The 27323-nt window shown below is 34.6% G+C and overlaps 2 protein-coding genes across 2 annotated transcripts in view; one reads left to right on the top strand and one right to left on the bottom strand.

The window, feature by feature from the left end:
* Positions 1–589: 589 nt before the first annotated feature.
* On the top strand, positions 590–5223 carry LOC149922059 (uncharacterized). Its single transcript, XM_090164020.1, has 5 exons — positions 590–757; positions 1363–1436; positions 4375–4452; positions 4570–4662; positions 5143–5223. Exons 1-5 carry the CDS (start codon positions 622–624, stop codon positions 5182–5184), a joined length of 423 nt encoding a protein of 140 aa, XP_090020146.1. The 5' UTR covers positions 590–621; the 3' UTR covers positions 5185–5223.
* A 4804-nt stretch (positions 5224–10027) lies between these two features.
* The window catches only part of LOC149922058 (fatty acid synthase-like), a 38083-nt gene continuing 20787 nt past the window's right edge, over positions 10028–27323 (bottom strand). The window contains exons 9-17 of the mRNA XM_090162235.1: positions 25811–27013; positions 24327–24796; positions 21707–21970; positions 20545–20799; positions 19584–19702; positions 10775–10901; positions 10479–10568; positions 10088–10423; positions 10028–10033 (exon numbers count right to left, since the gene is read on the bottom strand). Of these exons, the coding sequence (XP_090018361.1) occupies positions 10028–10033; positions 10088–10423; positions 10479–10568; positions 10775–10901; positions 19584–19702; positions 20545–20799; positions 21707–21970; positions 24327–24796; positions 25811–27013 (2870 nt within the window). The remainder of the gene's footprint in view (positions 10034–10087; positions 10424–10478; positions 10569–10774; positions 10902–19583; positions 19703–20544; positions 20800–21706; positions 21971–24326; positions 24797–25810; positions 27014–27323) is intronic.

The raw sequence follows: 27323 nt of genomic DNA, 5'->3' as shown, positions 1-27323 counted from the left end.
TGTCATAACCGAATAGCAAGAACCCATAGACGTACTAAGAATAGAGGAATGGGAATTTGACTGGATCGCCTCATAATCTTTATTTTTTAGGAGGCGGAGCTATAGTCTTCTACCACTATTGTTACTTTTATTGCCATTAAAACTGATTACGAATTTCATTCTGTAGGAAAGCTCATGTTTTTTTTCTTGAATTAGCGTTATTTTATTTATGCCGTTAATTTTGAATATTCCGGCAAAGTAGGTGGCCCGAAAAAAGTTACTAAAGAAGGGAAAAAAATAAGAAAAAGGCGGGGCTTCTTTTGAAAACATAGATTAGGAGGCTCCACTTGAGCCTAAAGTTAGGATTGCGTGTTCTTAGTACGTCTATGGTTCTTGCTAATAGATTTCAATTTCAGGAATACAAAATATGTATATGAGCTTGACGCATGCCGTAAAATTGGATAGCTGACAGTATGCATTTACAAATTTAATTTAATTTCTTTTGTTACACGCTCGTTATCATTAGATTACTCGAGTATTGTTCTAGCATATTTATACAAAGTACCATAAAACTACAAACTAGTATAAAATGATATCTATTAGAATAGCCAAGTCCCACAAGATAATACTGAGCGTAGTAAAATGTTCATCATAACAAATGTGTCTCTAGCTTTAACGATATTTTTATATGTCGTTGAATCAAGTCGCAGCTCCGAGAACCTTAACTACGAAACCCAGAGGGCCAGATTATTAAAGACACTAAATGACGAATGTGACTGTAAGTTTAATTTATGTATATTATTTCATGAAGTAGACCGGAACGGTTTGGTGAAGACACGAATCGTTCTGTCTTGCGTTAGTTATTTGGTATAGAGTTACTAAGCATGCCAGAAGGTCATGAAAAACAGCAAACGGAAAAAAGTATATAAAAATTCGATTTTGTTCTTAGCTTTTAGTTTCAACCACTCCTGTACTTCATTACTTCATATTATTTCATAAATACTAAGTAATTTTTCCTACTTGCCTAATCTAATTAAACGGATCAAATTAATAAAGACCTTTAAAGGGCTTATTAGACACACTTTGCTGAACTATATATCATTAGCTCTTAGAAAAGGGTTCTGCTAATTTTATAAATAGTCTAAGATTAGTCCGAGTCCCTATCTCTACGGAACTAATTTTATTAACTTTGGGCTGAAATAGCATTGCTGCCAGTTTTGGAAAAACCACATCTATTTAGTATATAGCTTTTAAGGAGTATCGGCAACGTTTTTCTATATAAAGTTACGCTCACGCTTTGCCAATTTATATACTAAACACAAAAAATTCAATTGAATGAATTTAATGACTTTTATTATTAAGACTTACATTTCTTGAAAATAGGGGAGAAACAATATCCTAATTTTCGAGAAGCAAGGTATATGACAATAATGTCACAGAACAAAACTTTGGCTAATGTAAGTAATATTCTACTTTGTTTGCACCGTAACTTGGCATTCACATTTCAACATAAAATGTTTTAAATGTATGTCCTATAAAAGAGATCAGTATTCGAAAAATGTTTCATTATTCTCCTTGCGCAACTGACTGCACCAAATTTTTAGATCTTTTATGTACAACATTATGTTTAAATAAAAAGTTAACCGATTCAAAATTAATTTAGTGCGTCATAGTACTTTGTTCTACTAAAAAAGCCGTAAAATAAGATTGCATGTATCTCTAACTTTGATAGTGCTCCGCAAATCGGAGCCGGAGCCGTGAATGGCTCCGAGGATGTGTCGGAGCCGGAGCCGGGGCCAAAACTCGGCTCCCCTAAAAAGCCGGAACCAGGGGCCGGCTCCGATTGCACTAATTTTTTTTTAAGCGCATGTATATATTAAGATAACACTAATGTTTCTGTGAAAGAATAAACTATTGTGTTTCAAAGGCTAATCAAAGCGTTAAATAAACTTCACAACATCATCATTCATCAGTACTAATAAAAATATTTTATTTTATTTTTTCACAAGATAGAAAACAAAGTTAACAGTGGAGTGTACCACTGCTACTGCTAGGACTCGTAAATTCATAACAAAAATGGGAGCGTCCATTAATTACGTGAGGCGATTTGGGTGATTTTTCGACCCCCCCTCCCCCTAATATCACGTGAGATTTTTCAAAATGCGTATTTTTAGTGTAAATACGTTAATCTGTGTTTGATTGCGTTGGATTTATTTAGAATAAAACCTAATTTGCTTAATTATTGATATTTAAGACTAGTATTTTAAACAGAACGTACATGTAGTCTAGAATCACAGTGAGAAAATCGAACACTACTGAAATTCGTAAAAGAATATTGATTCTAATTCAGTCCACGGGGACTCATGTATGGTCTCAAGAGTGACTACTGGAAACAACATGTCCATGTGATTTTCAGTAAAATCATCTGCTCCTTCAACCTCACTCTGATGTAGGCACTTTAAACCGTTGTCGCTTGCACACAGAAGTTTAGTAACTCGGCGTGTGACAATCCGTGAAGGTCACACTTTGCGCGCTGGTGCAAGTGGTGCTCTGTGGACCGCACGCCGGTGCTCTGTAGCTCTTGTGATGGATGAAAAGTAGATACCGCATGTACTGCAGCATCTCTTTCTCAGATCACCACGTACACTTGGGCAATAGAGGTCATAGGGCATGCTGATGAAGGTGTGCAGGGGTTAAATTTCTTAATTTAACCAAGTTTTATCGCAATTATACACTGTTTCTTGCGGGAAAAAAATTACGTGATATTTGCCGAAACCCCCCCCCCCTCTCCTCCACGTGAGATTGGGTGAGATTCAGCTCGATCCCCTCCCTCCTCCTAAACGCCTCACGTAATTTATGGACGCTCCCAAAGCTTAGGCATAAAAAATTACCAGAAAAGTATTGGAGCTGGCTCCGGAGCCGGTTTAAAACACTTGGAGCCGGAGCCGCGGCTCCAGATCTGACTCCGACCTTCACCGGAACTGGACCAAGAGCCGACTGGAGCCGATAGGGTTTAAGTCGGAGCCGGAGCCGTAGTGGAGTCGGAGCTGGAGCCAGAGCACTAAACTTTGAATCGCAATCATTGGTATCGCAACTCTTTCTAGAAAAAGTTTCAAACTTATCACTGAATTCTCAGCAGCTACAATACCTTGCCAATGCCGAGAACTGAGATTTCTATTTCTCGAGCGCGAATTTTGACCCCCGCAAAATTGAGTGATATGGTGGACAGCTTGACCAACGGCTCTGACTGTTTTTGAATATAATATATATAATGAGCGTATTTCCACCCTTCTTGTCCTGTATTTAATTTTTTTGGCGTGAAAACTGATTGACATCTCTGACAAATTTTATTGATGCTAATTATATATATTATATTCAAAAACAGTCAGAGCCGTTGGTCAAGCTGTCCACCATGTCACTCAATTTGGCGGGGGTCCAAAACTCCAAATTCGCATGCGAGAAAATGGAGTCTCTGCTCTCGGCCTTTAACAACTCCCTCTATTGCACATAAATAGAGGGTCACGAAAAATAAGATAAACAATGGTGGAGTATGTTAATTATGAAAATAATTTAATAAAATTTATAAATTTAATTTATAACTTAGAAAATAAAGAAACATTTTCAGTAAATACTTATTTAAGATTAAGGCTATATTTACTCAGTATAAACAATATAGATGGAGCTCCTGTGAAATAAGAAAAACAGGGGACTTTAGGGAAAGCAATTCTTAATCTTGTTTAGATGATCGGTTATATATTGAGTATAGTGTGTTGTTGGCTAGCATGGCAAGAAGGGCTCGCAGCCACCCTCCTACGCTGTTTAACCCGGCCACTTGATTTAAAGGAAAACTGTCCCCAAAACCAAAATTTACGAGGTTTTTTTTCCAGAAAGATAGAAAATATATTAATAATTATGTTCCTGTAATTTTATAGTTATTGGAAAAGTATTTAAAAAGTTACGCTACTTTTTCCGCAACCTACATCAAACGGCTTCAAAAATTTCAGAAATCGCGGTTGAACCTACGTGCAGCGCCAAAAGAATGAAGCGGCAAAAATTTTAAAAAGGGTGGCGTGTAAGGCATATCAAAAACACGATTAACTACAATCTACCAATATAACTCGGTTAAAAAGCCAAGGAGAATGTCGTAGCAGACGATAGTTCCAACCGAAAAACGATAAAACCGGGGAAAAAATATTTCGTTCACGAGATGGCGCTGCAGGTAGGTTATTTTTTTCGCGGCGGATTTTACTACATATTTTAGATGTTTCTCTAATTAACGTTATTATTTCAGAAATCTAAATTTTCAGAGTTTTAAGACTAGCCTTTCTATTCCTCTACTAAACGCCTATGAACTTTGTAAAAATTATAAAACTGTAAATTTTTAATATTTTTTAGTTCGCTTTAATCACTCCGACGTTATGTACACGGAAAATAGGAAGAACCGTAGTTACTGTTTGCCCTCTTGATCTAAACGTAAATATGTAATTTATGAAAAATTAAATAGAATATTACTGGTATTAGATTACTCTACATATAAAAATATTCATTTTAAATTTCTCATTTACCTTCATAAAAAAAATTATTTTACAGAAAGAAGGTACGGAATGCATCGTTCGAACTTACATGAATTTTACGATGGAAAATTTTACCGCTATCTCCGATCAATATGATTTCTATAATAAAGTATGTGTTTTTTAATATTCACCGGTGATCGAAATTTTCATTCAATAAATCACTTACGGCGCCATCTACGGTCCTTTTCTGTAAGCAGTTACTCTTTCAGATGTATTGGTACAGGAACAAATGAAATTACGTACTAAGCATTTCCCTTTACGGGTAGTATATTTCGCGTCAATAATACTAGTATTACTGAAGGTAGTACGAATTTTCATGTAAAGTACCTCGATTCACGATAAGTGTCCAAAATTTAACCATATCCCCTGAGGTGATTTAACGGTCTTGGTTATTTGTTTAATGGTTTAAGCATTTGGTTTTTGCTGAACTGATGAAAAATATACAATTACTTCAAAATTTAAACCGTTAGGTACAGTTCCCTTTCCATTGATTGATAAATTAGTAGAAAAAGAGTCCACTATGTTTTTTTGATTTTAGTTAACTTGATCAGTTCTTGCTTTCATTAAAAACATCAACATTTATTTTCAGCAAACACTTGAAAATCTTGACAAAGGACTTCATTCTTTTTAGAAGATATTGTTAATGCAGCCATTTAAAAATATGTATGAAATATTTCACATTCCATAATAAACTGATTTTGGTCTTCAATTTTTATATCTGGTTTAGAGAAAATTTCAATTGAGATAACGTAACTAATGAGTTATTTCGGAACAGATTCCGCAAGAATCACCCCTATAAGCTTTTAGAATTTCTGTCGTACGAATGTTATTAAATTGTAATCAATAACGGTTTCAAATTATTGAGTTTCAGAATATATTGGTGGCCATAATGTTAAACTATGAAGCTTTTCCATCTCTACAATGACGTATTTCTATTATTTCTAAACTTAATTAATTCTAAACGCAATTAATTTTGCGTGTGAAAATACCACAACATTTTAGGGACGACTAAATGGGTAAATTTTGCCTTCCTGACATTAAAACGTGGAGCTCATTCATTGAAATATCTCCAATTTGATTCAGTTCAGTTTTTATTAACTTATTTTATAAATTGTGTGGCATGAAATTTAACAAGATTATAATATAAAACCAAATAAAATACAAATAGAAAATCTGAATTAGAATTTACTCATTAATTAATTTTAAGCGTACCGTACAACATACTCATATGTTATATTATACAAAGCCTTTGTATAATGTAGAGTAGTGTTTTTCAGTTGTAAAACATTTATAAGGAATTAGATAATCAAAATACCTTGATATATTTTGAACGGGGTTTCTTTCAAATAGTGAGAAATTTTTCTTTGTAATATTATAATATATACATTTTAGGCTACAGAAATTTAAATAAACAGCTCTTCTGGAAAAGGTTAGACGTTGGATGAAGCCAATTAAGATTAAACATTTTTCCATCTTTTCGTTTTTGCAATAAAAGTATTTGATTTAGACTGTGTTACCCCACTCCACAATACCATACATTAATTATAACCAAATATTTCTAAGATAAATTACTCTTCCGTAGTTTACTGAATAGCAGGTGCTAGCGAAATTTTTATTTCTATATTCATTTCACATGAGTTAATCATCAGAAAGTAATTTCTGAAAAGTATCTAGTTTAACAGATTATAAACTGGACAAAAAACGGTTCCGGAAACCTGAGCTTATTGTCGCAACGCGTCGTATATAAATAATACGATCTGTCAATGAGACAAGTAAGGAGATTATAACTATGGTAACAATTTATTATATTACTGAAATGCTTTATGGCGAAAAACAATTGAAAGTCGACTTTCTTAATAAAGGTATTGGTGTGTACTCACAAAGGAGAGTACCCGAGGTGTTTATTGCCGATTTTGTTCAAAGTCGGACGTAATGTAGACCTATATGAGATATGAAATTTCCCAAAAGGAGACGTTGCACTACCCATTCGTTTTGCTATAGCAACCGAAAATGTTTTTGATCACTTAAAACAATAAAATCTCCATTTAAAAAAGCATGGGATTTTCTCGGTTTCACAGCTACGAAAATTTTTAAAAATTTTGAAAATCACGAAATGTGTAATTTGGACCACATTTAGGTAAATTTCATCAAGTTTGGGTAAATTGAAACATTTTTAGGGTAAATTTGTAACACATTTTGGGTAAAATAAGGGAAAAATCTTATTTTGGTTGTAAGTGGTCAAAAACATTTTCGGTTGCCATGGCAAATCTAATGGGTAGTGCAACGTCTCCTTTTGGGAAATTTCATATCTCATATAGGTCCACATTACGGCTGACTTTGAACTAAATCGGCAATAAACACCTCGGGTACTCTCCTTGTCAGTACATAAGCAGTAAAATGTATTAATGTTTTATGCGCCATATTAAATTGAATATGCTAGAGAATATCGCGATTTATTGAGTGTTCGAACGGTTAGCAAACCGTCTGTTACCGTGAACACGTAGAGGCTGCCATTTACTATATTTCAAAAGGAAGATTTTAAAATAGGATCCTGAATAATAAATAATATCAAGACTTTTCTTATCGAAAATTTAGATAATGACGATTAGTTCGTATTATCAAAGAAGAGCTACTTACATAATAAGTACATAAACGTATTATTATTAGCACCTTATTTTTATTCAAATAAAGCTGTGTTTTTACACAACGGGGGCGCATCTCTGATTGAGGGTTTTGGAGAGAAAGTCGAAACGGAGAGAGAATTAGACGTACGACGGTCAGAATACACACAGTCCTTCTAATGTGTTAAGTTTGTTTGAGCTATTTACAGCAACCTGCAACGCCGGTATCACAACCAAAATATATCCACGGTCACACATATATACAAATTTACACTTATTTCTTACTTCTAGTCATACTTTGAAAGCATCGAAGATTCCTTCGATCAGTGTCACTCTTATTTTTTACTTCTGATAACACTTATTTGTTACTACTAGTCAGCCATTGAGTGTCACACTTATTTCTTCTGGTTATACGACAAAGACTAGTTCGATCAGTTTCATCCTTATTTGTTACTTCTGATCACACTTATTTGTTTTACTGATCACACTCATTTGTTACTTATGATCATACTTATTTGTTACTTCTGATCACTTTTATTTGTTACTTCTGATCATTCTTATTTGTTACTTCTGATCATACTTATTTGTTACTTCTGATCACACTTATTTGATACTTCTGATCATACTTATTTGTTACTTCTGATCACACTTATTTGTTACTTCTGATCACACTTATTTGTTACGTTGAGTGTCACACTTATTACTTCTGGTCATACGCTAAAGACTAGGTAGATCAGTGTCATACTTAATTGTTACTTCTGGTCTGAACGGCCTTGAAAAACGCCAGAGGGAAACGGGCGCGTAGACCTCTATAAACACGCGAATTTACAATGTTGGAAATTGTGGGGTCCGTATACGCTGCCCAAAAAACCTTTCTTAGAATTAAATTTACGGAACGTTTTTACAATTCTAGTTTATATGTAAACCACAGCTATTCAAAAATATAACTTTCATGAAAATCGGACTTAAATATGTAGATTTTTAGGCGGAAATATAAAACCACGAAAATTGGGGTCCCGTAAATTACCCTGAAAACTATACTTAAATTTAATATTTACTGATAAAACCGAAGTTGTAGGTCCACTGAATCCTAACCTATCCAATAATTTTTTTAACGTTATCAGACTTAATATTAATGAAAATATCTACCACATAAAGCGAAATCACCGAAAATAGTAAATTGGGCAAATGCCCAACTTCTTGGGCTCCGATTTGAAAACTTTATGAAAGGCTATCAATGGCAATGTATGTACATTCGAACGAGATATCATTGACTCTTCTAGTTATAACCGTTGAAGAGGTATGCGCGACACGGCGCCATCGGCATCGGCGGCATCGGCAGCAACGGCTACACTGTACGTGAGACTAATACACACAAATCCTTAGGATTGTGTGTAAAAATCGGCTATCTCGCCAGTGACGTCATTGGCGAGATTTTCTCAACGGAGCGACATTATGGGTAGCTATTTTTATCAATATCTAAGTCTGTCTTTTTTATCAGCTGGTAGCTTCGAAGCACGTGTGATAAGTGGGAAACATGTTTTTGTATAAAAAAATGTATTTATACAAGTTTTAAAACGATTTCGCATTTATATTTCCAAATAACGAATAAGCAGGTTATATATTTATTTTATAAATATTATTTAATTAGCTTAAGAGGAGATATTTTAAAAATTATATGTGCAAATGATATTTAATGAATAATAAAATACGGTTAAATTTATCAAATCAAAGTATTTAAAATATCTAGATTTTAATAAATGTGCAAATTTCACTTACAAAGGAGACGACCCGAGGTGATAATCACCGATTTTGTTCAAACTCGGGTATAGTGTACACCTCCATGTACCTTAAAAAACCTGGAAGGGAAAAGTTGCGACGGGCTTTCGTTTGGCCATGGCAACCGAAAACGTTTTTGACATCATGATTTGGGTTTTTTCCCATTGAAAATAACATGGGAATCTGAAGGATTTTAAGGGTCCCCTGTGAAACCTTTAAAGAAATGAAAAAAATTTAAAATTTCAAAAACGTTAAAAATACATTTAAATTGATTTTGAAAATTAAATTTAATCAAGTTTAAATGCAGTTTGGTCAATTGGGGGACCCTTAAAATCCTTCAGATTCCCATGTTATTTTCAATGGGAAAAATTCCAAATCATGATGTCAAAAACGTTTTCGGTTGCCATGGCAAAACGAAAGCCCATCGCAACTTTTCCCATGCAGGTTTTTCAAGTTACATGGAGGTGTGCATTATACCCGAGTTTGAACAAAATCGGTGATTATCACCTCGGGTCGTCTCCTATTAGTCTTTGTATTTTAGTTCTCAATAATATGTGTATTGAAAATGAAATGAATTTATTTTTTAAATTAAATACATCAGTTATTAAAGGTATTTTGAATATTATCGAGGTAGAACATGGAGGTAGATTAATGATCTATAACAATTATTTTAATATGCCATTTTTCTCTATTCATTAAGTACAAGCTAAATTTTATTTTATTCTGTAGGAACTTAAGTTTTTTTGCTTTTAATGTATTTTGTAATTATTTTGGCTTGTCTTCTGTATTGTGCGTCAGTAATGAACTTAGAATTTAAATATTTCATTCTTATTATCGTCCTCATTTTGACATAAGTGTGTAAAATCTCTCTTGGATATTCTATAAGTTTGGTAGAAACTATTTTTGGTTACCCCATTTTCTTTGCTTAAAGCAATGCCTTTGGAACATGTATCTTTATGATATTTTGCAAATTCCAATTCAATAATTTTCAAATCTTCTAAGAAGGATTGAGAAGGAAATATAATTCCGCCATAGCTAAGGTGTTCAACCCATGAAGGCATACCATACTCATGTTCATTTCTGTTTGATTTTAAATTTAAAGTGGGATTTTTTTCGTAAAACGTTTTCGCAAACCCATCCTGCGAGACACTGCATTCCACCTTCTTCGTAAGATGTTAAAATCAGCTCGTTTCCTTTACTTTGAATAGAGCTTGTAGATGGCAAACTTAAAGGCAATTGCGAGGGTGGTCGAATTGGAATCTGAGACTGAGAACCTGGTACTTTTCTAATAATTACTAGTGGTGGTCTTCGTATTACCTTGGAAATCTTTTTAGAAGGGGAACTTGAAGGACTTTTTAGAGTATAGTCAGAGTTTTCATTCATTTCATCGAATGGTAATTCCCAATTGTCTAATTTGGTATCTAATTGACCTAACTTTTCAATGTCAGCGATATCAACAGAAATGTCACCCTATTTTAAGATATTTGTTATAAAATACTCGTCATTTGGTGTTTTACTTAACAACCCCTGGATTTTTTCCAAGAATTATCACTTTAATTCTATAGATCGCGTTGAGGGGAGTTGGATGGTCATCCAAGCCACCAAGAGTTCTTAACTGGGAGAAAAAAAAATTCCAAGCAATCTTGGTTCACTCTATGAGTTAGGATATATTTAATCTTAAAGTTATCTCTTAAGTAAAAAAATAACCCTAACATGGATTCGGATGTCAAAATTACGCCTTTTTGAAATTGCTGCATAGATTTTTTCCCAACTACAGTCATAGACTTTATAAAACCCACACTTGGCAACAGATATATCAACTCGCATATAACTGTTCATGCAGTCAAACCATTGATTGGTTAATTCTAAAAAGTCTGAGGTTTCACTGGCAGAGTTAGTTCTCCTGACAGCAGTAGCAACACTGTGGGACAGCAATTCTGCTGCTAGTCTAAAATTTTGCCTTTTCACATTCTAAATGAAGTTTTGTTAGCTTGTGTAAAGATTTAAGCGCAGTCCCATCTTTTTTTTAAATATCTAAAATTGGTTCCTTGTTAATTAAACAATCATCTATTATAAAACCATGATGTAAAAACCAATTTCTGATTAGTTTTAAAAGATGAGGGGTATCAGCAAAAAAAAATATTTTTAATTTAGGATTTGTTGGATTTTGTACAAATGTTTTATTTATAGAAATTCCCAAAGATCTCCATAAACCCTGGTTACTTGCCCCCATGTCACTCACACAAGCTACAACTTGGAAACCAGACTGATAATAATAAATAATCAGCTAGGCTAATACCCAAGGCACCACCTTAGGCCTAAGTCGTCAAGCGACTTTTGAAGCCTTTAATTCAGGTGGCCGGGTTACACTGCGTAGGAGGGTGGTGGCAAGCCCTGCATGCCACGCGACCGAGCCAACAGCTCCCTACACTAACTATTACCGTTAACCTCAACAAGTTTATATGGAAGTGGAAACCGAAGAACTCGGGGGAAAACCCCTTAAACCAGTGGGGAGAGAACTTGCAAACTCAACGCAGAAGGAGTTGTTCCGAGTTTTCACCCAGTTCCACAAGCTGGGATCGAACCCGGCTCCTCTTGCTGCGAGGCGAAAGTGCTAACCACTCTGCTACCCCACTGATGTAGCTCATTAATAGCTGAAAACAGTATTTCCTTCGTCATGCTCTTATCAAATCCTAAATAAGTTGGCTGTTTCCAGCTACTAAACAACCCACGCGCTCTTAACATCATACTCTAATAACGGTCTGACTTTTACCTCATCAAATGAGATCGAAACTAGTTTTTCTATCTCTGACAAATTTTTGAAATTAGCTTTCATTAATTGTAATACACCAGTTAGAAGCCCTTGACTGAAATCTAATGTCTTTTTAGAGTAGATATATGTGGCAAAGGGTAATTTAGTTTATCTCTGAAGTAAGTGTAGGCTCTTTTACTTAAATACCGTAATGCGAAAGCATTAGCTAAGTCTCCCCATTCCAATTTCTTTTAAACCTGCAACCTTTTTATCTGTTTAGGTGTGAAACACTTAGACACAATACTTTGATATTCATTGTTAAGTTTAAAAAGGTTAGCGTTTTCCATTTTCAAGCATTTTACGTCTTTTAGAAGTTTTTTATTTAGTATTTCGGAAGCTGCTAATTTATACGAAAGCTTTGCATTTGTTTGCTTTTTTTTTAACAATTTTAGGCATATTTTACTGACTGTTAGCTTGTTTTTTTTTAATTTATCTTTCAGTTTAGAATTTTTTTCTATTTGCGATTTGCGCAATTTTATCCTAGTTTTTGATCTACAACTTTCCAATTTGGAGGTGCTAGAAATATTTCTTAAATCTTTTGGTAAGCTGAATTATGGCACGCCATTAAGGTCAAAATTAGTAAAAATTGAAAATTTCCTCATTTTCCCAAAAAAAGTTAAAAATATAGCCGTTTTTTTAAAAAAAAAAAAAGTTAAAATGTTGATATATTTTTAATTTTACACAAAAAAAATGTGTGTGAAAAAATATTTGTTTGTGAAAAAAATATTTATGTGTGTGAAAAATATATTTGTGTGTGTTAAAATATTTGTTTGTGAAAAAAATATTCATTTGTGTGAAAAATATATTTGTGTGTGTAAAAATATATTTGTGTGTGTTAAAATGTATTTGTGTGGGAAAGAATATTTCTGTGCCTAAAAAGTATTTCTGTATGTGAGAAAAGTATTTCTGTGTGAGAAAAGTATTTCTGTGTGAGAAAAGTATTTCTGTGTGTGAGAAAAGTATTTCTGTGTGTGAGAAAAGTATTTCTGTGTGTGAGAAAAGTATTTCTGTGTGTGAAAAACAATTTGTGTTTTAAAAATATTTGGAAAAATATTTTGCGGAAAAATTAAACATAGATGGCACCATCTGCATAACAGTAAAATAAATCATGGGCGACCTATACTCGGGTGGGAAAACTGATATAAAAGCTGTTGAGCCCATGTGATTTCCTATTGTTTGATATATAATTTATCATCATATGTTAAAGAGTGGGCACCGCCCACCCTTGCGATACGCGGGTGGGCAAACCAATACAAAAGCTGTTGAAGCCATGTGATTTCCTATCACTCGATATATAAAATACCATCCTAAGTTGAAGGATTAAAACTTGGGCGCCACCCACCCTCACGATACGCGGGTGGGCAAACCCATACAAAAGCTGTTGAGGCCATGTGATTTCCTATCGTTAGATAGACGGAAAGTATCAAATGTGAAATAGGTAAGCAAAACACGACGAACATAATTCTTTTAAATTATTGAAATTAGTGGAAATATGATTTAAAGAAATTCTTAAACTGGGATTTTAATGGGTTTATTTTAGGAAATATATATCAAACATTTGGGTAGTTTAGGCACCAAAAGTCATATAAATTCGCAAATTCATAAAAAAATACCCATGAATTTATTAACTTGTTTTTTTCGATCACTCTCCCTTTAAGGCGGTTGGTCGGAGGGGGCGGAAATTAACGGCACTGCGTGCGTGCAAAGAGTTCTATCGAATGAGACCAACTGTTTTTTTTTCGGTCACTCTCCCTTTAAGGGGGTTGGTCGGAGGTTGCGGAAATTAACGGCACTGCGTGCGTGCAAAGAGTTCTATCGAATGATACCAACTTTTTTTCGGTCACTCTCCCTTTAATAAGAAAGTGCCACACTTATTTATTACTTCTGACCACACACGGTTTTGATAAGAAAGTGCCACACTTATTTATTACTTCTGACCATACACGGTTTCGATAAGAAAATGCCACACTTATTTATTACTTCTGACCATACACGGTTTCGATAAGAAAATGCCAAACTTATTTATTACTTCTGACCATACACGGTTTCGATAAGAAAATGCCAAACTTATTTATTACTTCTGACCATACACGGTTTCGGTAAGATAGTGCCACACTTATTTTTTACTTCTGACCTTTGCGACCGCTACGAGGTGATTCGTTCCGCCCCCCATGGAAGAAATACGCCCCCCTAAAGGGCGGGCACGAAATAAAAAGTGTCCAATGCTAAAAGTTCAAGCATGAAATTCGAAGAGGTTGGTAAAGGCTACGGTTTTGGAGATTACGCGGCCAGCAGCTATCTGGGTTCGAATCCCGACGTCGTCAATATATTATAAATCATTATATATATTACTTTTCGTAGCTCCATCTACCATGTCGTCGCTTTCCACGACAAACACACTACAACAATAGCAATAGTCCCACCTCGATATATATATATATGTATATCGATGTGGAGCTAAAAATGAGATTCGACAACCGATAATAGCAGAAAAATCAATCAGTGATATATAAAGTTAAAAAATATTTTTTGTGTGAAAAATCTAATTCAGATCTTCAATTTCAACACAGGCCTTTAAATGCAGCAGAAATTAAGAAAATACCAAACACATTTGATTTTTACATATTTGTAACAAGGAAGTAATAAGGAATAACGTAGCACCAAAATTTTAAAGCTACGCCCCCTAGCGACGAAGTTAACTTCCCCTGGAATAGCGCTACGGTAGCTTTTTTGAAGCTCGGTTTACAGATATTTTCCCCATTGTCAACCCGCTCGGTGGTGAACGTTTCGTTGCGGACCTCTCCCGGTTGTTTTATCTCTATTTCCTCCATACTCTTTGGTGGCGGCGTGTGTTGAGTTTGAAGATCTGAAGATTTTTTCACACAAAAAATATTTTTTAACTTTGATTTTTTAACTGATTGATTTTTCTGCTATTATCGTTTGTCGAATCCCATTTTTGATTATGCTTATTACTAAGTCCCTTTATAGCATAGGTCGTCCATGATTTATTTTACTGTTATGCAGAGGGTGCCATCTATGTTTATTATTTCCGCAAAAAATTTTTGAAAATATTTTTATAAGACAAATACTTTTTTTCACACACACAAATACTTTTCTCACGCACAGAAATACGTTTTCATGCACAGAAATACTGTTCCACGCACAAAAATACTCTTTCACGAACAGAAACACTCTTTCACACACGGCAAAATATTTTTTCGATATTTTTTAATTTGGACCTAAATGGCGTGCCATACTGAATCCAGTTTTAAGTAAATTTTCAAAACGCATTACAGTCTGAGGCGAATTTTCAAGGTCTGCCATTGCTTCTGATCGCTTCTGATATTTCTGACAAGTCATAGCCGGCTGTATTAATACAGCCGGCTATAGACAAGTTCATCACAGCTCTGGGCGTTTCTGTGCAATTGTTTAAAGGGAATATAACCTCTAGTATTTCTGTCGCCCTCCGAGGGTTCCAATATTGTCCGCTGCCTCCCATAGCTTTTCACACTTGCGGCGCTGATAATCGCTGATTGTGAAGGGAATAAAGGAAATTGATGGGGTCTTCCATAAAGAACGCGTTGGAGGTTCTATTCCCTTTAAGCTCATCATTGATTTTGGAGTGGCCGGAAAATTTAGCAGGGCTGCATTAGTTTTTGGACTATTTTCAGACCTTATATTGGGTTCCGGGGAATTTGTCACGTTAATGGCATCTTTAGGAGATTCTATGGAATTTTGGCAACTTATCACTGATTGAGGAGTAGCTGGCAAATTTATCACAGTTTGAGAGGTTTCAGTGCGTTTTTGGAAACTTATCATTGCTTCTGGGGTATATTGCAAATTTATCACAGTCCGGGCGTTACAGACGAACTTTGCAAACTTGACATTCTGTCTGTGGCATATGACGTATTTATCACAGCTCTAGGTACATTGTAGTAGTTTGTAATATCAACAGGAAGCTTTGATATTGTCTTTGGCTTACTTATAACCGGTTTACACCTTGACTCTATACTATTTTGATTTATTTCATTGGACGGGAGTTTTAAGTTTGGAATGGCATGTATTTTTAATCTATTCTTGGTTTTTTGATTCAATAGCGCTTCTCTAAGATCAGTTTCAAAATTATCTGGGGAAAAATGCTTTGAACATATTCTAGCATGTTTGGGATTAACATTCTTTTTTGGGGTACACCTTTCGCATATTTCTAACCAAATAGCTATTATTTTTTCATCAGCAGGAAATCTATACGATGATACTTCTGAATTTCTTTTGAAATAATTTGTACAGCCAAATACAGAACATTTTTGATAAGGCATAGCTATAAAAAAACATTTAATCCAATATAAAGGCAATTGAAACTAAAATCTTAAATCTAAACCATGCTTTCTTATTCTTAATAGAAATTGGTTTTATTTAGACATGCAAAGGTAAAATTTTCATAGCCATGCATGATCATATTTATTTATTTATTGTATAATTATATAATTAACATATTTTACCGTCATCTATTATTTCAAAATAATATCACAGTATTATCACAATAATTATTCTTTCCATAGCAGTTTAAAACAGATGAGTGGTGCTTGCAGCTTGTCGCTTAATTCAAAACCAGGCTTAATAAGGTAAACAATATCGTAGGGTAATGCTGCTTGTAAAAACCTTGGTAGTGTAGGGGCGTACGGCAAGTGACAGACAGTTTAAAATTGAACCTATAGAAAATAAATTTAAAAATAAATTTTGTGACTTAGAATACAATAACTATTAAATGAATTCTTACCCATAAATTAATGAAGCTGAAATAGAACAGCCACTTAGCCACGTTGTAGATGAAAGCCCAATCGACTAGGCTCAACCGGCCCGCGTAAGCTTCAGCTAATAACACCCAATCAAATCAAATCAAATATTTCCCCATTTGCTCTACTATCTCTTTTAAAACAAAAAAAAAAACTTAAAAATCAACCAAACTCTCAAAAACGTAAATCAAATATAAATACTATTTTATTAGTAAAATAAATCTCATCAAGCAAATCAAATTTTGTGATTTTGTCATATATTTAGCCAAATTGGGCGGCTGAAACGTAATATAAAAGCACGGCGGATATTTTCGGGTTTAATTTGTTTGCGCTAACCAATGTATCTGCACGCAGCGTCTTGTTTTGTTTATCTCACCAGCGACTAGGGGAACACGGCTATCTTTCCCCCTTTTCGTGTGGCTTTGGAAATCTCCTTTCCCGCCGTTCTTATAAGAGCCAACCTCTTAGTACGTTTGTGTGCTTTTACGAACCTTGGTTTTTACAGAACACAGATTTTGGCATAAATTTAAAATATATAATAAAGTTTTGGCATTTTACCTAAATCAGAGAAACCATAAAGGTCGTGTAAAATATTGTCGGGGCGCCTATCCGTCTTAGGATAGACTCCCTCGCAGGGGCGCGTTGATATCACTTATTTTGGGGCCCATTTTGCACCCCCTTGAGACTTAACACCAAATGCTACAATGTTATGTTTTCCATCCCACTTAAGTGGGAAAATGTAACCTTATTCGCACTCTTAGCCGTAAAATATCACCCCTCTACCCCTCACTGTCCGACTTTCATTTATGGCGCATATCAGATATTTGCCATATCTGATTGGAGAAGGGAAAATAATTAGCGTAATCGAGCTATCTTGCGCATAAAATTTTACTATCCACTTTTCAATAAATTGGCAACAGACGATTCTTAATATTCTCTGAACGTTTTTTTTTGGGGAGTGAGAATAACCAATTATTGCTGAAAAAGTTCGCCGATTGAAAAGAAGCGGTCACTTAAGCGCAACTGATTTTATGTATAATTGAAACACGAAGTAATCAAAAATAAAATAATATTATTAATAATAAAAATGTTGTTGAATATTCAGTAAATGATGAAGGCGCACAATTGAGAATCATTTACTAACACACACCAATTAAAAATTTAAAGTTAACTGGAGAAAAACCTTTATTATATATACTTTTACAAAACCAAATTACTTGAATTTATAACTAAGCAAACTAAGAAGTCAGTTTCCAAATACATTTATGGCAATTACAATATTTTTAACATCGCGCATAGTGAACACATTCTTGGAAACATATTTCACTAAATCCCCTATATGGTGGCGCAAATTAAATTTATTTAACACCATTTTGAGTAAATGATACAATAAATATAAACCCAAATGTCATACTAAATATTTTACCCATATGTCATATACAGTCTAAAGCCTTCTAACTAGCTTTTAAAACTTAAATTAAAATTTCAAATATTTTACCTGGTTAACAATTGACAACCAAAATTAACAATTATGTCTCTTAAAATTATTAGTTGAATTTCGAATAATTGTGGAATTTATCCGTAACTATCTGTAATAGATTCATGGAATTATTAAAATTTAATGGAAACTAGGCCAAAATATGTATCCTATTAAATAAAAAATAGAGATAAACAGAGTTCTCATTATTGTTGGCATTATTTGATTATAAAACTAGTGATATAAATTTGTAACAGTCAAACCATTATTTTCGGATGATGTTTTTTTATATTAACGTTACATAAGATGTTTAAACATTATGGTTAAATATGTCTACACAACCTGTCTGACTATGGTTATCAAATACGGAAAGCCAAGGTTTAAGGTTTAAAATTCACTTCAATAACAATTAAATAATGGTTATATGTAACTATGAAAAATAAAGGTATTCCAACAAATATTCCGCATAACGAACGGTTTAATTTAACAAAATCCCAAATTTCAGATATTCCAACCGTAAACCGGTTTCGCCCTTTTAAGGCTCATCAGTACTGTGTAGGAACTCTGGCTTTTCTCGGAAATTTGCAGATATCAGTAAATCTAATATAATTTATTTTTAATGTAAAATACATAAAAGTTTATAATTTTGTTTTATGAGTGGGCTTGGCTGTTCATATGATTCGCTTTCGGGTCGACAGTAGGAATAAAGCCTATCTCGCCATTCAATATTGGTAGAGTCATAAAACTATCAAGGTCTCCTAAGTTTGAGGAAACGAAAACCACCGTTGGTCTAAAGGTAACAATGAGCACGGTCGATGAGACAAAAAAGACCAACAACGTTTGGGGAAACTAAAATATATTTATTTACTAAGTTAAACCGCTACTTCAAGTTAATAGTAACTAACGGAATGTTTTAAAAAATGTTTTTAAATAAATAAACATATTTTAGTTTCCCCAAACATTGTTGGTCTTTTTTACCTCTCCTAAGTTTGAATCGGGCATAAGGGCCTAGGTATTCAGCGCTAGACCGGCGCGAGAGAAATTCAAATTAGGACTTACGCTACCTGGTGGAGAAAAAGAGAAAATACTCAAAATCCCCCTCACTCCTACCACCTATTCTACCTCTTGCCATCTACGAATCAGTTTCCGGTAGCATGCATTGGTGGATTTGTGCCTATCAGTTTCGGTTTTTCACCACCAGGTCGATTCATGTAGCCAATTTGGCCAGTCGTTAGCCTAAAGTTAAAATCCCACTCGTTTCAAACTTAGGGGGCCTTGATAGTCTTATGGTAAAGTAATTTTATTGTAGCGCAGTTTGACGTTTATTGTTGGCATTGAGAATTATGTCGCCAATTTCAAATTGTGTATCTTTTGGTTGACATGTTTTTAAAAAAGAAGCAATCTTTTCAGTGAGTAAAAAGGATAGTGGTAATGGCTTATAAATCAGTAGCTTCCACGATGCTTTCGAATCCCATAAAAAAGTTTGCTAACCCCATAATTAAGCTTCCTTTATCATCCTGAACTTGCAAGTTGCGACTAGTGATTTACTTCTCAGACTCTTTCAGCTTTGAGCTAATTATGCCTGCCACTTTATCAGCGAATGGTTCATCCAAGAATGTTTTATGATCTCCTTCTACAGTGTGCACTTCAACATTTCCGTCAACCAACTAAAAAAAATAAGGAATTATTTTTATGGAATAATTTATTAGATTGAACAAAATTTCAAGTTTTTTCACGTTTTAGTTATTCATCTCAAATATTATTATCATACGGAATTAACAAAAGAGCTTTACTTAACGAAAAAATAATAATTATTTAGACAAATGTTTAAAAAAATCAGACTATTTTGAAAGAAGGCTTATTTATGTCAAGTAACAATACATCATATCTATAGTGGAAGGTTAGTGTCCTCCACTATGGCCCCTTTAAGACCTGTCTTTAATTGTCTTGATTAGAATTATGTTAGAGACGTCTCCAGCCTCTATCTTATCTCGGCAATACTTCACACTGCCCAGCGAGGATAGATCGAGAGTTTCATACTTTATACGGCCAATTTAGTAGAGTAAAACACTGTAGACGTTTGAATAACGACGGTGGGTTCAGCTAGGTGTTCGCAAAATTAAATTCGTTGAAAAGGTTGAAGGGTGCTTTCCGTTCGATGGATAACGACAACGATTACTGTTCTAAAAGGATTTTATAATAATATAGAAATTATTGCTAAAACGGTGAACACGACATACACGGGCATTGTTTGAACGGTTGAGCCGTCAAGGCTTTTTTTTCTTATAAATTTACAAAACGCAATTTTCATGTATTTGATTAACTTTTCAATTTTTTTTCATGAAATACGATATAAATAACTCCGCCCCATTTCTATAAGTGAACGTACAACCCTTAAGTTATCCATTAACTGTCACTAACTATTAACACGTCTTCAGTAGACTGATGTAGCATAACCTTATAAAAATGCCATTGTCAAAGACTAGAAAATGAACAAAAAAAGTCCTACTTTTCCAAGACCGAAATCCTTGGGTAAAAATGATAATAAATTAAAGCCTTCTTTCGCTTTAATGAGTGTGACGTTTCCTTTGAATTTTCCAGTATATTGGTAAGTGAATCCAGCTGCAATTTTGCGACAGAAACTATTGGCGTCTTTCTCGAAATCGTCTCTGTTGTAATTTCTACCAGACGAGTTGACCACGATCTCTTTTGCCATCTGAATTTGCTCGTCCCAAGAATTCAGTGTTTGTAATTTTTCCATTACCTTTTATAGAGGAAGCAATAATAAAATGATATTTTACAATAAATAATAAAAAGGAGTTAAAGCGAAAATAAATCATTTATATTTGCTACGATTTAACTGATACCTAGTTGAATTTTAATAGGTCAGAATAATGAACATTTTATATTATTTCTTGTCTTGTGTGAAATTTTTTATTTTCAATAACTGCCCTAGCCCAAATAAATTACTATTCAACCTAGAATGTAATTGCATTGCGAGGTATGTCGGGAATCAGCAAGATTGTCTTAAACTTCTCAGTTTACAGTTTTTATTTATTTTAAAGTCGCCCCTAAAAAATGAGAAAAGTTATAGTTTTTATAAGGGGCAGTGTTGCCATGCCGAAGTCGTATTGAAAAGCTGATTGGCATATTTTGGAGAACGATTTCTTTTTGACCAAAGTAGGTTGTCATAGTGGGGTTGAGATCATTCGTTCTCATTCCCCATACTGAACCCTCTACTGCTCATAGCGATTCGTTGTATAGCAAGTAGATGGTAGAATATAGTGTATGGTAACGAAATTTGCAGAAAAGTGAGGAGATTCTAAATTTAGACGAAACGATGGGTGGACGGTAGCCAACCTTATTATTTTATTTAAGCTTTAGCTTTTAAAATGCCGTAATAAAGAGAATTTAATTGTTTAAACTTTTAGCTATCCTCGTGAAAAGTTGATTTCATATTTCAGTTATACATTTAAGCTCACTCTCATTGAGATCAATTGTTTTGTAAAATTTGAATTTTGCGTCAATAGAACATTTTAGTAGTAAGAAATTATTAGCTTTCGTTAATCTTTAGCGAATTTAGTTTGACCGTGAAAAATAACAATTTCATGAAATGATTCAAAGTAATATTACGTATAATAAGAAATGTAATAGGCATATGCATTTCTTACTTGAACAGACGCAGCGTGTGTGTGCTGAATAATAAACATTTGAAGAGCTTTGATAAGAGCAACGTTTTCTCCGTTCTTTGAGCGATTAATTTGCTTCAGCATATAAAGTCGTATAATTTCTGGTCCCGCGTCTAAAAACGTCAGACTGGCGACGTCTTCCTTCCATTCGTTTTGAAGGGCCACTGCTATTTCGAAAGCTGGCATCGAGCCGAATGAATATCCACAAAGGTGATAAGGGCCTTGTGGCTGAATAGACTTGATTTTCTGCTCAAATTAATTAATTTAAAATACAATTTTACTAAAGTCAACCCCCGAGTATGCTGATTTCTTCGGTAGTCGAAACATGTTAATCCGACTGGGACAAAAGTCCTGTATGATTCAACATTGCTCCGAACCAATATTTGGTGGAGATAACCAACGCTTTGGCTTTGCTCGGCTTTTTCGAACGCAGCGTTAAGTTTCTAAACGATATGAAATTTTCGATTGTAAAATGAGCGTCAATTCTGGGAATCTGTTTTCGTAGAAATGTTTTTGCTAAATTATCGTTCATTTTCTATGTTGATTAGAAAGGGTGGATTTTGGACTATATAAATGCTTTTTAATAATTGCGGAATTGGTGGTGAGTAGTGTTTTATTCAAGAATCAATTATTAGATCGATTCCGAAAGCCACTGGAGTCACAGCAAATTTACGTGTTGTACATATTTTATTAAAATTTGCGTTTTATAATATTAATTTATACGTGTCGGTTTTTAGAAAACCTTGAGTTCGTTATTTCTCTACATTCCCTTAAAATACGCGGTCCTTAAAAGAAGGGCCAATTCCTAGTGCCCCAGGTTAACGGGTTTCCCCCTTTTGAAGGTCGAAGTAGTTGCTACTTCCTTTTGTTAAAAAACTATGGTCAAGTCTCTCGCACGTGTCATAAATAACGATGATCTTTAATTTTTTAGGAGTGTTCGCGATATTATGGAACAAGGGTAAAAGTGTATTTCTCTGCCAATTAAAAAAGTCCAGATTGCACCTAGTTGTCAATCGTTAATGCCTAAATACCAAAAATGACTGCCATGATAGATATAAACCATAAAGCCACTCGCTGTATCATCTTGGAGTCCCATCGTAAAACCTAAAACTCATATTATTCTTTAACTTTAACGTCCATAATTACTTAGCGTCTCGTCATAAATTTAAACTCCAACTTGTAACCCCTTTCGATATTTTGATTTTCAAAACTCCTCCCATGATCACCAATTGGTATCACATACACGTGACGTCGTGACCCGATGTACCCGGACGCGACCTTGGACACAAAAAACCAGAAACTTTCAAAAGGAAAGTCGGGACTGTAGATCTGAACCAGAAAAACGTACTGGGATCGAGGCCTGCGAGGTTCGACAAAAATAGTAAAGTCAACAGACTTAAGACTCCCAGACTATTGCTAAGTCTTTTAATTTATAATAAAATTTTCAATGAGTAGCGTATTATCAACAGCAATTCATCGTTTCCACATAATTTTCTATACGTCTGATATTTTACTTTGGCCACCTATTCACACTCCTAATATTTCCTTTTCCGGAAGTGTTGTGTCGACGATTAGAGTGGACCATCGAAAGGTGATAAGTACTATTACAAATTATAGCTGGCAAAGGTTTTTATGAGTAATCAAAATCTGACAGATAAAATAGAGATTCAATTTCCTAGTGCGCAAAATTGAGTGACAGCGTCGACAGCTTGACCGACGGCTCTGACTGTTTTGAATAGAATATATACAATGAGCATAAAAAAAAGAGGTAAGCTACAATACATGTAATTGTCCAGGCGGTCACTCAAGCTGTCAGAGTTGTCACTTAAGTTGTCAGAGATGTCAATCAGTTGTCACTAGTCAAAAAAATAAGTACAGGATAAGAGGGGTGGAAGTTCGCTCAGGGATGATATTTTGATGATGTACTGTTTTTAATTTTAAGTAACGCTCACAGTCCCAGCAAGAGCAGAAATTATTTTCGTAAATTTAAGCGTCAGTGCCCAGGCGCGGTGCATGTCCGTCGATTGGGCCACCTAAGTCTTATATCACTTGATCCTCGACGTGTATGGTCATTCTTACGAGATAAGTAAAAATATTTTTTTATGATCTTAACGCTATACGCTTGAAATATGTACTTTCGCAGGCTCCCGTTCATTTTTTTAAATAGCATTAGGAACAAAAATATCTATAATATACTGACTTACCTATACCCAGTGTAATTATTTCATTTTTATAAAAACGTGCCCATTTTAAACTGCGTAGTGCGAAGGTACATGTTTAATTTTTATGGTGCTGATAGACACTTCTCTGATAAAATTTATATTACATTTGCTGGTATACTTATTGTTTTACCGAACTAAAAGTGTGGTTTGACCATGAACGTATTAATTTAAAATATGAATATTCAACTGTATAAGGTAGTTTTCGGACAGTCGTTATAGGATAGGAGGGGCTTCGTTATTAAGACGCTTAAAAACGTTATAAAGCGCAACGTTTTGAAACTTGACTAGTTTCATTGTCATGGCTTAGCGCGAAAATTATTTTGAAAAATTTGATACGCGTGCATCTTATTGATGCCCAAGTGTTCTAAAGTAAAGCTTACCTCTAAGTAAAATACTGCTAAATCCTGAATAGTTCCAATCGGTGCATCGTCCGTGAACTGTATACCATAAATAGATTTCTTTATATATGAACTGATTGTCTTCAGACTGTCGCAGTGTCCTTCAATGGGATGGAACATAAAGAGTCGATTCGAGTCAGTTAAATTGTTCAGAAACACAATATTTTGATTAATTTTGGAGTTTCGAACTCCATGAACTTCGTCTACAGTGGCATTGACACCCAACGCAGCGACAGACGTTTTCTCACTAGTATTAGCGATACTCGTTTTTTCGCCAGAAGCAGCACTGATTTCCTTCAATTTCTTCAAAGTTATAACTCGAATTTCTTGAGTAGTGAAAAACAGCTGGTACTCCCTATCGAACGTTTGCTTTAATTCGACAGCAGTAAGTGAATCAATACCAATTTCACTAAGGGTCAAATGGCCATTCAGCAAATCGATATCCATAAGACCTTCATGTAAGAATAGATTTTGTCAGTTCAATTTCAAGATGGACGCACAATAGCTTAGTTTAAAGAAGACGCGTGAAATTGCGTTTAAAATGTAAAGACAACTGCGGGGTTCCAACAGCGTTTTTGCATTCATAAAACCTGATTTTACTCGAGATTTTCCATGACTTTCTTTAATTCATAATTTTGCAATTGTTAACCTATGTTCTAGTAACCGTTTTCCATTTGCAACGAATAATAAATTCTATAACGTTTCCCTAACACGTTTAGTTCTTAAAATTCCCTGACTTTAAGGCCATTTTGAAATTTATCGACTTTCCTAGGTTTGCCAGATACTGTGACAACCCTGAACAGTGAAAGCGAAATCTAATAATATGCACATCCGAAATTAGAGGCAAAACATATCTACTCGTTGTTTTAAATTTATTGGACAAGCAATGTAAAATATAATTAAGTCATTCGGTTCAGTAAAGGTTAAACGACTAACAACGATTTTTTTCAATAAGTTTGATTAAAAAGGGTTTTATTGTGTAATGCAAAAGTAAAATTTCGTTTTATAGTGTAATACAAAACTAAAAAAGGGTTTTATAGTGTAATGCAAACTAATAAAGGGTTTTAGTGTAATGCAAATCTAAAAAAGGGTTTATTGTAATGCAAAACTTAAAAAGGTCTTTATAGTGTAATGCAAAGCTAATAAAAGGTTTTGTGCAATTCAAAACTAAAAAAGTCTTTATAATGTAATGCAAAACTAACAAAGAGTTTTAGTGTAATGCAAAACTAAAAAATGTACTAGATGTAGACAACTATATACCACTTTAATTTCCAGTCAATAACTGATAATTATACAAAATCGTTAATTTCAATTATCATTATCTATTCGAATTTCAAGAATAAATGCGTTTGAGCTACGACAGTGACATTAATTTTTTTACCAAATACGGTAGTTTGAGGCAAATTACGACGACAATTTATATTAGAGAGTTTTCGCAGAATGGGCGGTATGTACTTTTAACTTACCTAAAATTCGTCCTACAGTTTTGAGCAGGTTTTTGTTTTCAATTTTTGATTGTATTTTTTGAAGCGGAACGAAGCTTCCAACAACTGCGGCACCATAAAGTGTGCCGATTCCTTCGTCGCGGGGTGATGTTTGCAAAAATGTGTCAAGAGTGGAAAGACATGATCGTATCGTTTGAGGTACATATCCACATGCAATATGGCCCGTACCAAACATTTCAAAGACAAGTCCAACGTCGAATATAGGTCCCCATTGAATGGCAAGTCCGGGTAGACCATCCTCTCGTCTTTGTTCACATATTCTTTCCATTGCTGAATTTGAAAATCCATAGTTTGATTGTCCAGCGTTACCTCGCCCACTAATAACTGATGAGAATACTACGAACCAGTCGAGATTAGGACAGCGAGTTCTCGTGAATTCGTCTAGACAGATGGTTCCTTGTATTTTAGCTTTGGCAACCATGCTAAAATCTTCCGCGGTAATGTTATCTAAAAAAACATCTCTCAAGACTGCGGCAAGGTTAAATACTCCGCCGATGGTTCCTAAAATCATCGAATTCTTTATTAAGTCCTCGGCCCCGGCTTTAGTCGAAATGTCTTTAGTGGATACCATAACCTCGGCACCGCTTTCCCTCCATGTTCTTAGGCATTGCTTCTGGTATCCACTTTTCGGCCCGGTTCTTGAGGCTACCACCAACTTTTTGCAACCACGTTCGACCAGCCACGTGCCTAACTCTAAGCCAAATCCTCCAAAACCACCGATAATAATGTACGTTTTATCCGGGTGGCAGAATGCTTTTCTAATAGCGGGTATTCGAACTGGCGTGGTCTCCTTGGGGTCATCATCATCACGGATTTGGATGAGGACTTTACCCACGTGTTTGCCGTTGGCCATGAAACGGAAGCCTTCTTCCACTTCATTCCACTTAAAAACAGTGGCTGGCAAAGGTTGGACGGTTCCATCTCTAATTCCATTGGCGACCAATTCTTGTAATTCTTTATTTCGAAGTGATTGTGGGTCGTTCAAAATAAGATCCATCTGAATGGCGTGGAAGGAAATATTCTTAAGAAAATCAGCCGTGCCAAGTGGATTGTCATTCGCAAAATCATATTTTCCCAGTTCAAGAAATCGTCCGTGGTCAGCCAAACATCGTACACTTGCTTCAAGTTTATCTCCCGATAACGAGTTAAGAACCAAATCTACACCTAAAAAGAACGGCCATCATTTTTGTGAGAGAAGATGTTATCACGAAGTATTTTACTAATTTTACTTTAGTAATTATAGGGCAATTAGGAAAACGGTAATAATAAGGCCAAGGGTTTGCCAAATTAGTAAAAGAAAATATTTTTGTTGCGATAATAATAAAAAAAAAATAAAATGAAAAGCGTGTTCAGTTCTCTAGAAGGAAACCTTTAAAGTGTTTCGAAATGGTTTTTAGGATGAAATTTCACTGGTTCTAGGGTAAATTGGGAGTCGAAAATTATATTTTACCTACAGGTCACCGTTTTGGAGTTA

This window comes from Leiobunum rupestre, chromosome 11 (genome assembly GCF_980474605.1).
Source record: "Leiobunum rupestre chromosome 11, qqLeiRupe1.1.hap1, whole genome shotgun sequence".
Taxonomy (NCBI): Eukaryota; Metazoa; Arthropoda; class Arachnida; order Opiliones; family Sclerosomatidae; genus Leiobunum; species Leiobunum rupestre.
The sequence above is the reverse complement of the archived record's forward strand: the minus strand, read 5'-3'. Positions and strand labels throughout refer to the sequence as shown.

Bases quoted from the DNA above. Each gene is read 5' to 3' on its own strand.
- LOC149922059 (XM_090164020.1), top strand. From the start codon at position 622: ATGTTCATCATAACAAATGTGTCTCTAGCTTTAACGATATTTTTATAT. The intron at 758-1,362 runs GTAAGTTTAATT...TCTTGAAAATAG, and splicing joins ACTAAATGACGAATGTGACT to GGGAGAAACAATATCCTAAT. The intron at 4,453-4,569 runs GTAAATATGTAA...ATTATTTTACAG, and splicing joins TTTGCCCTCTTGATCTAAAC to AAAGAAGGTACGGAATGCAT.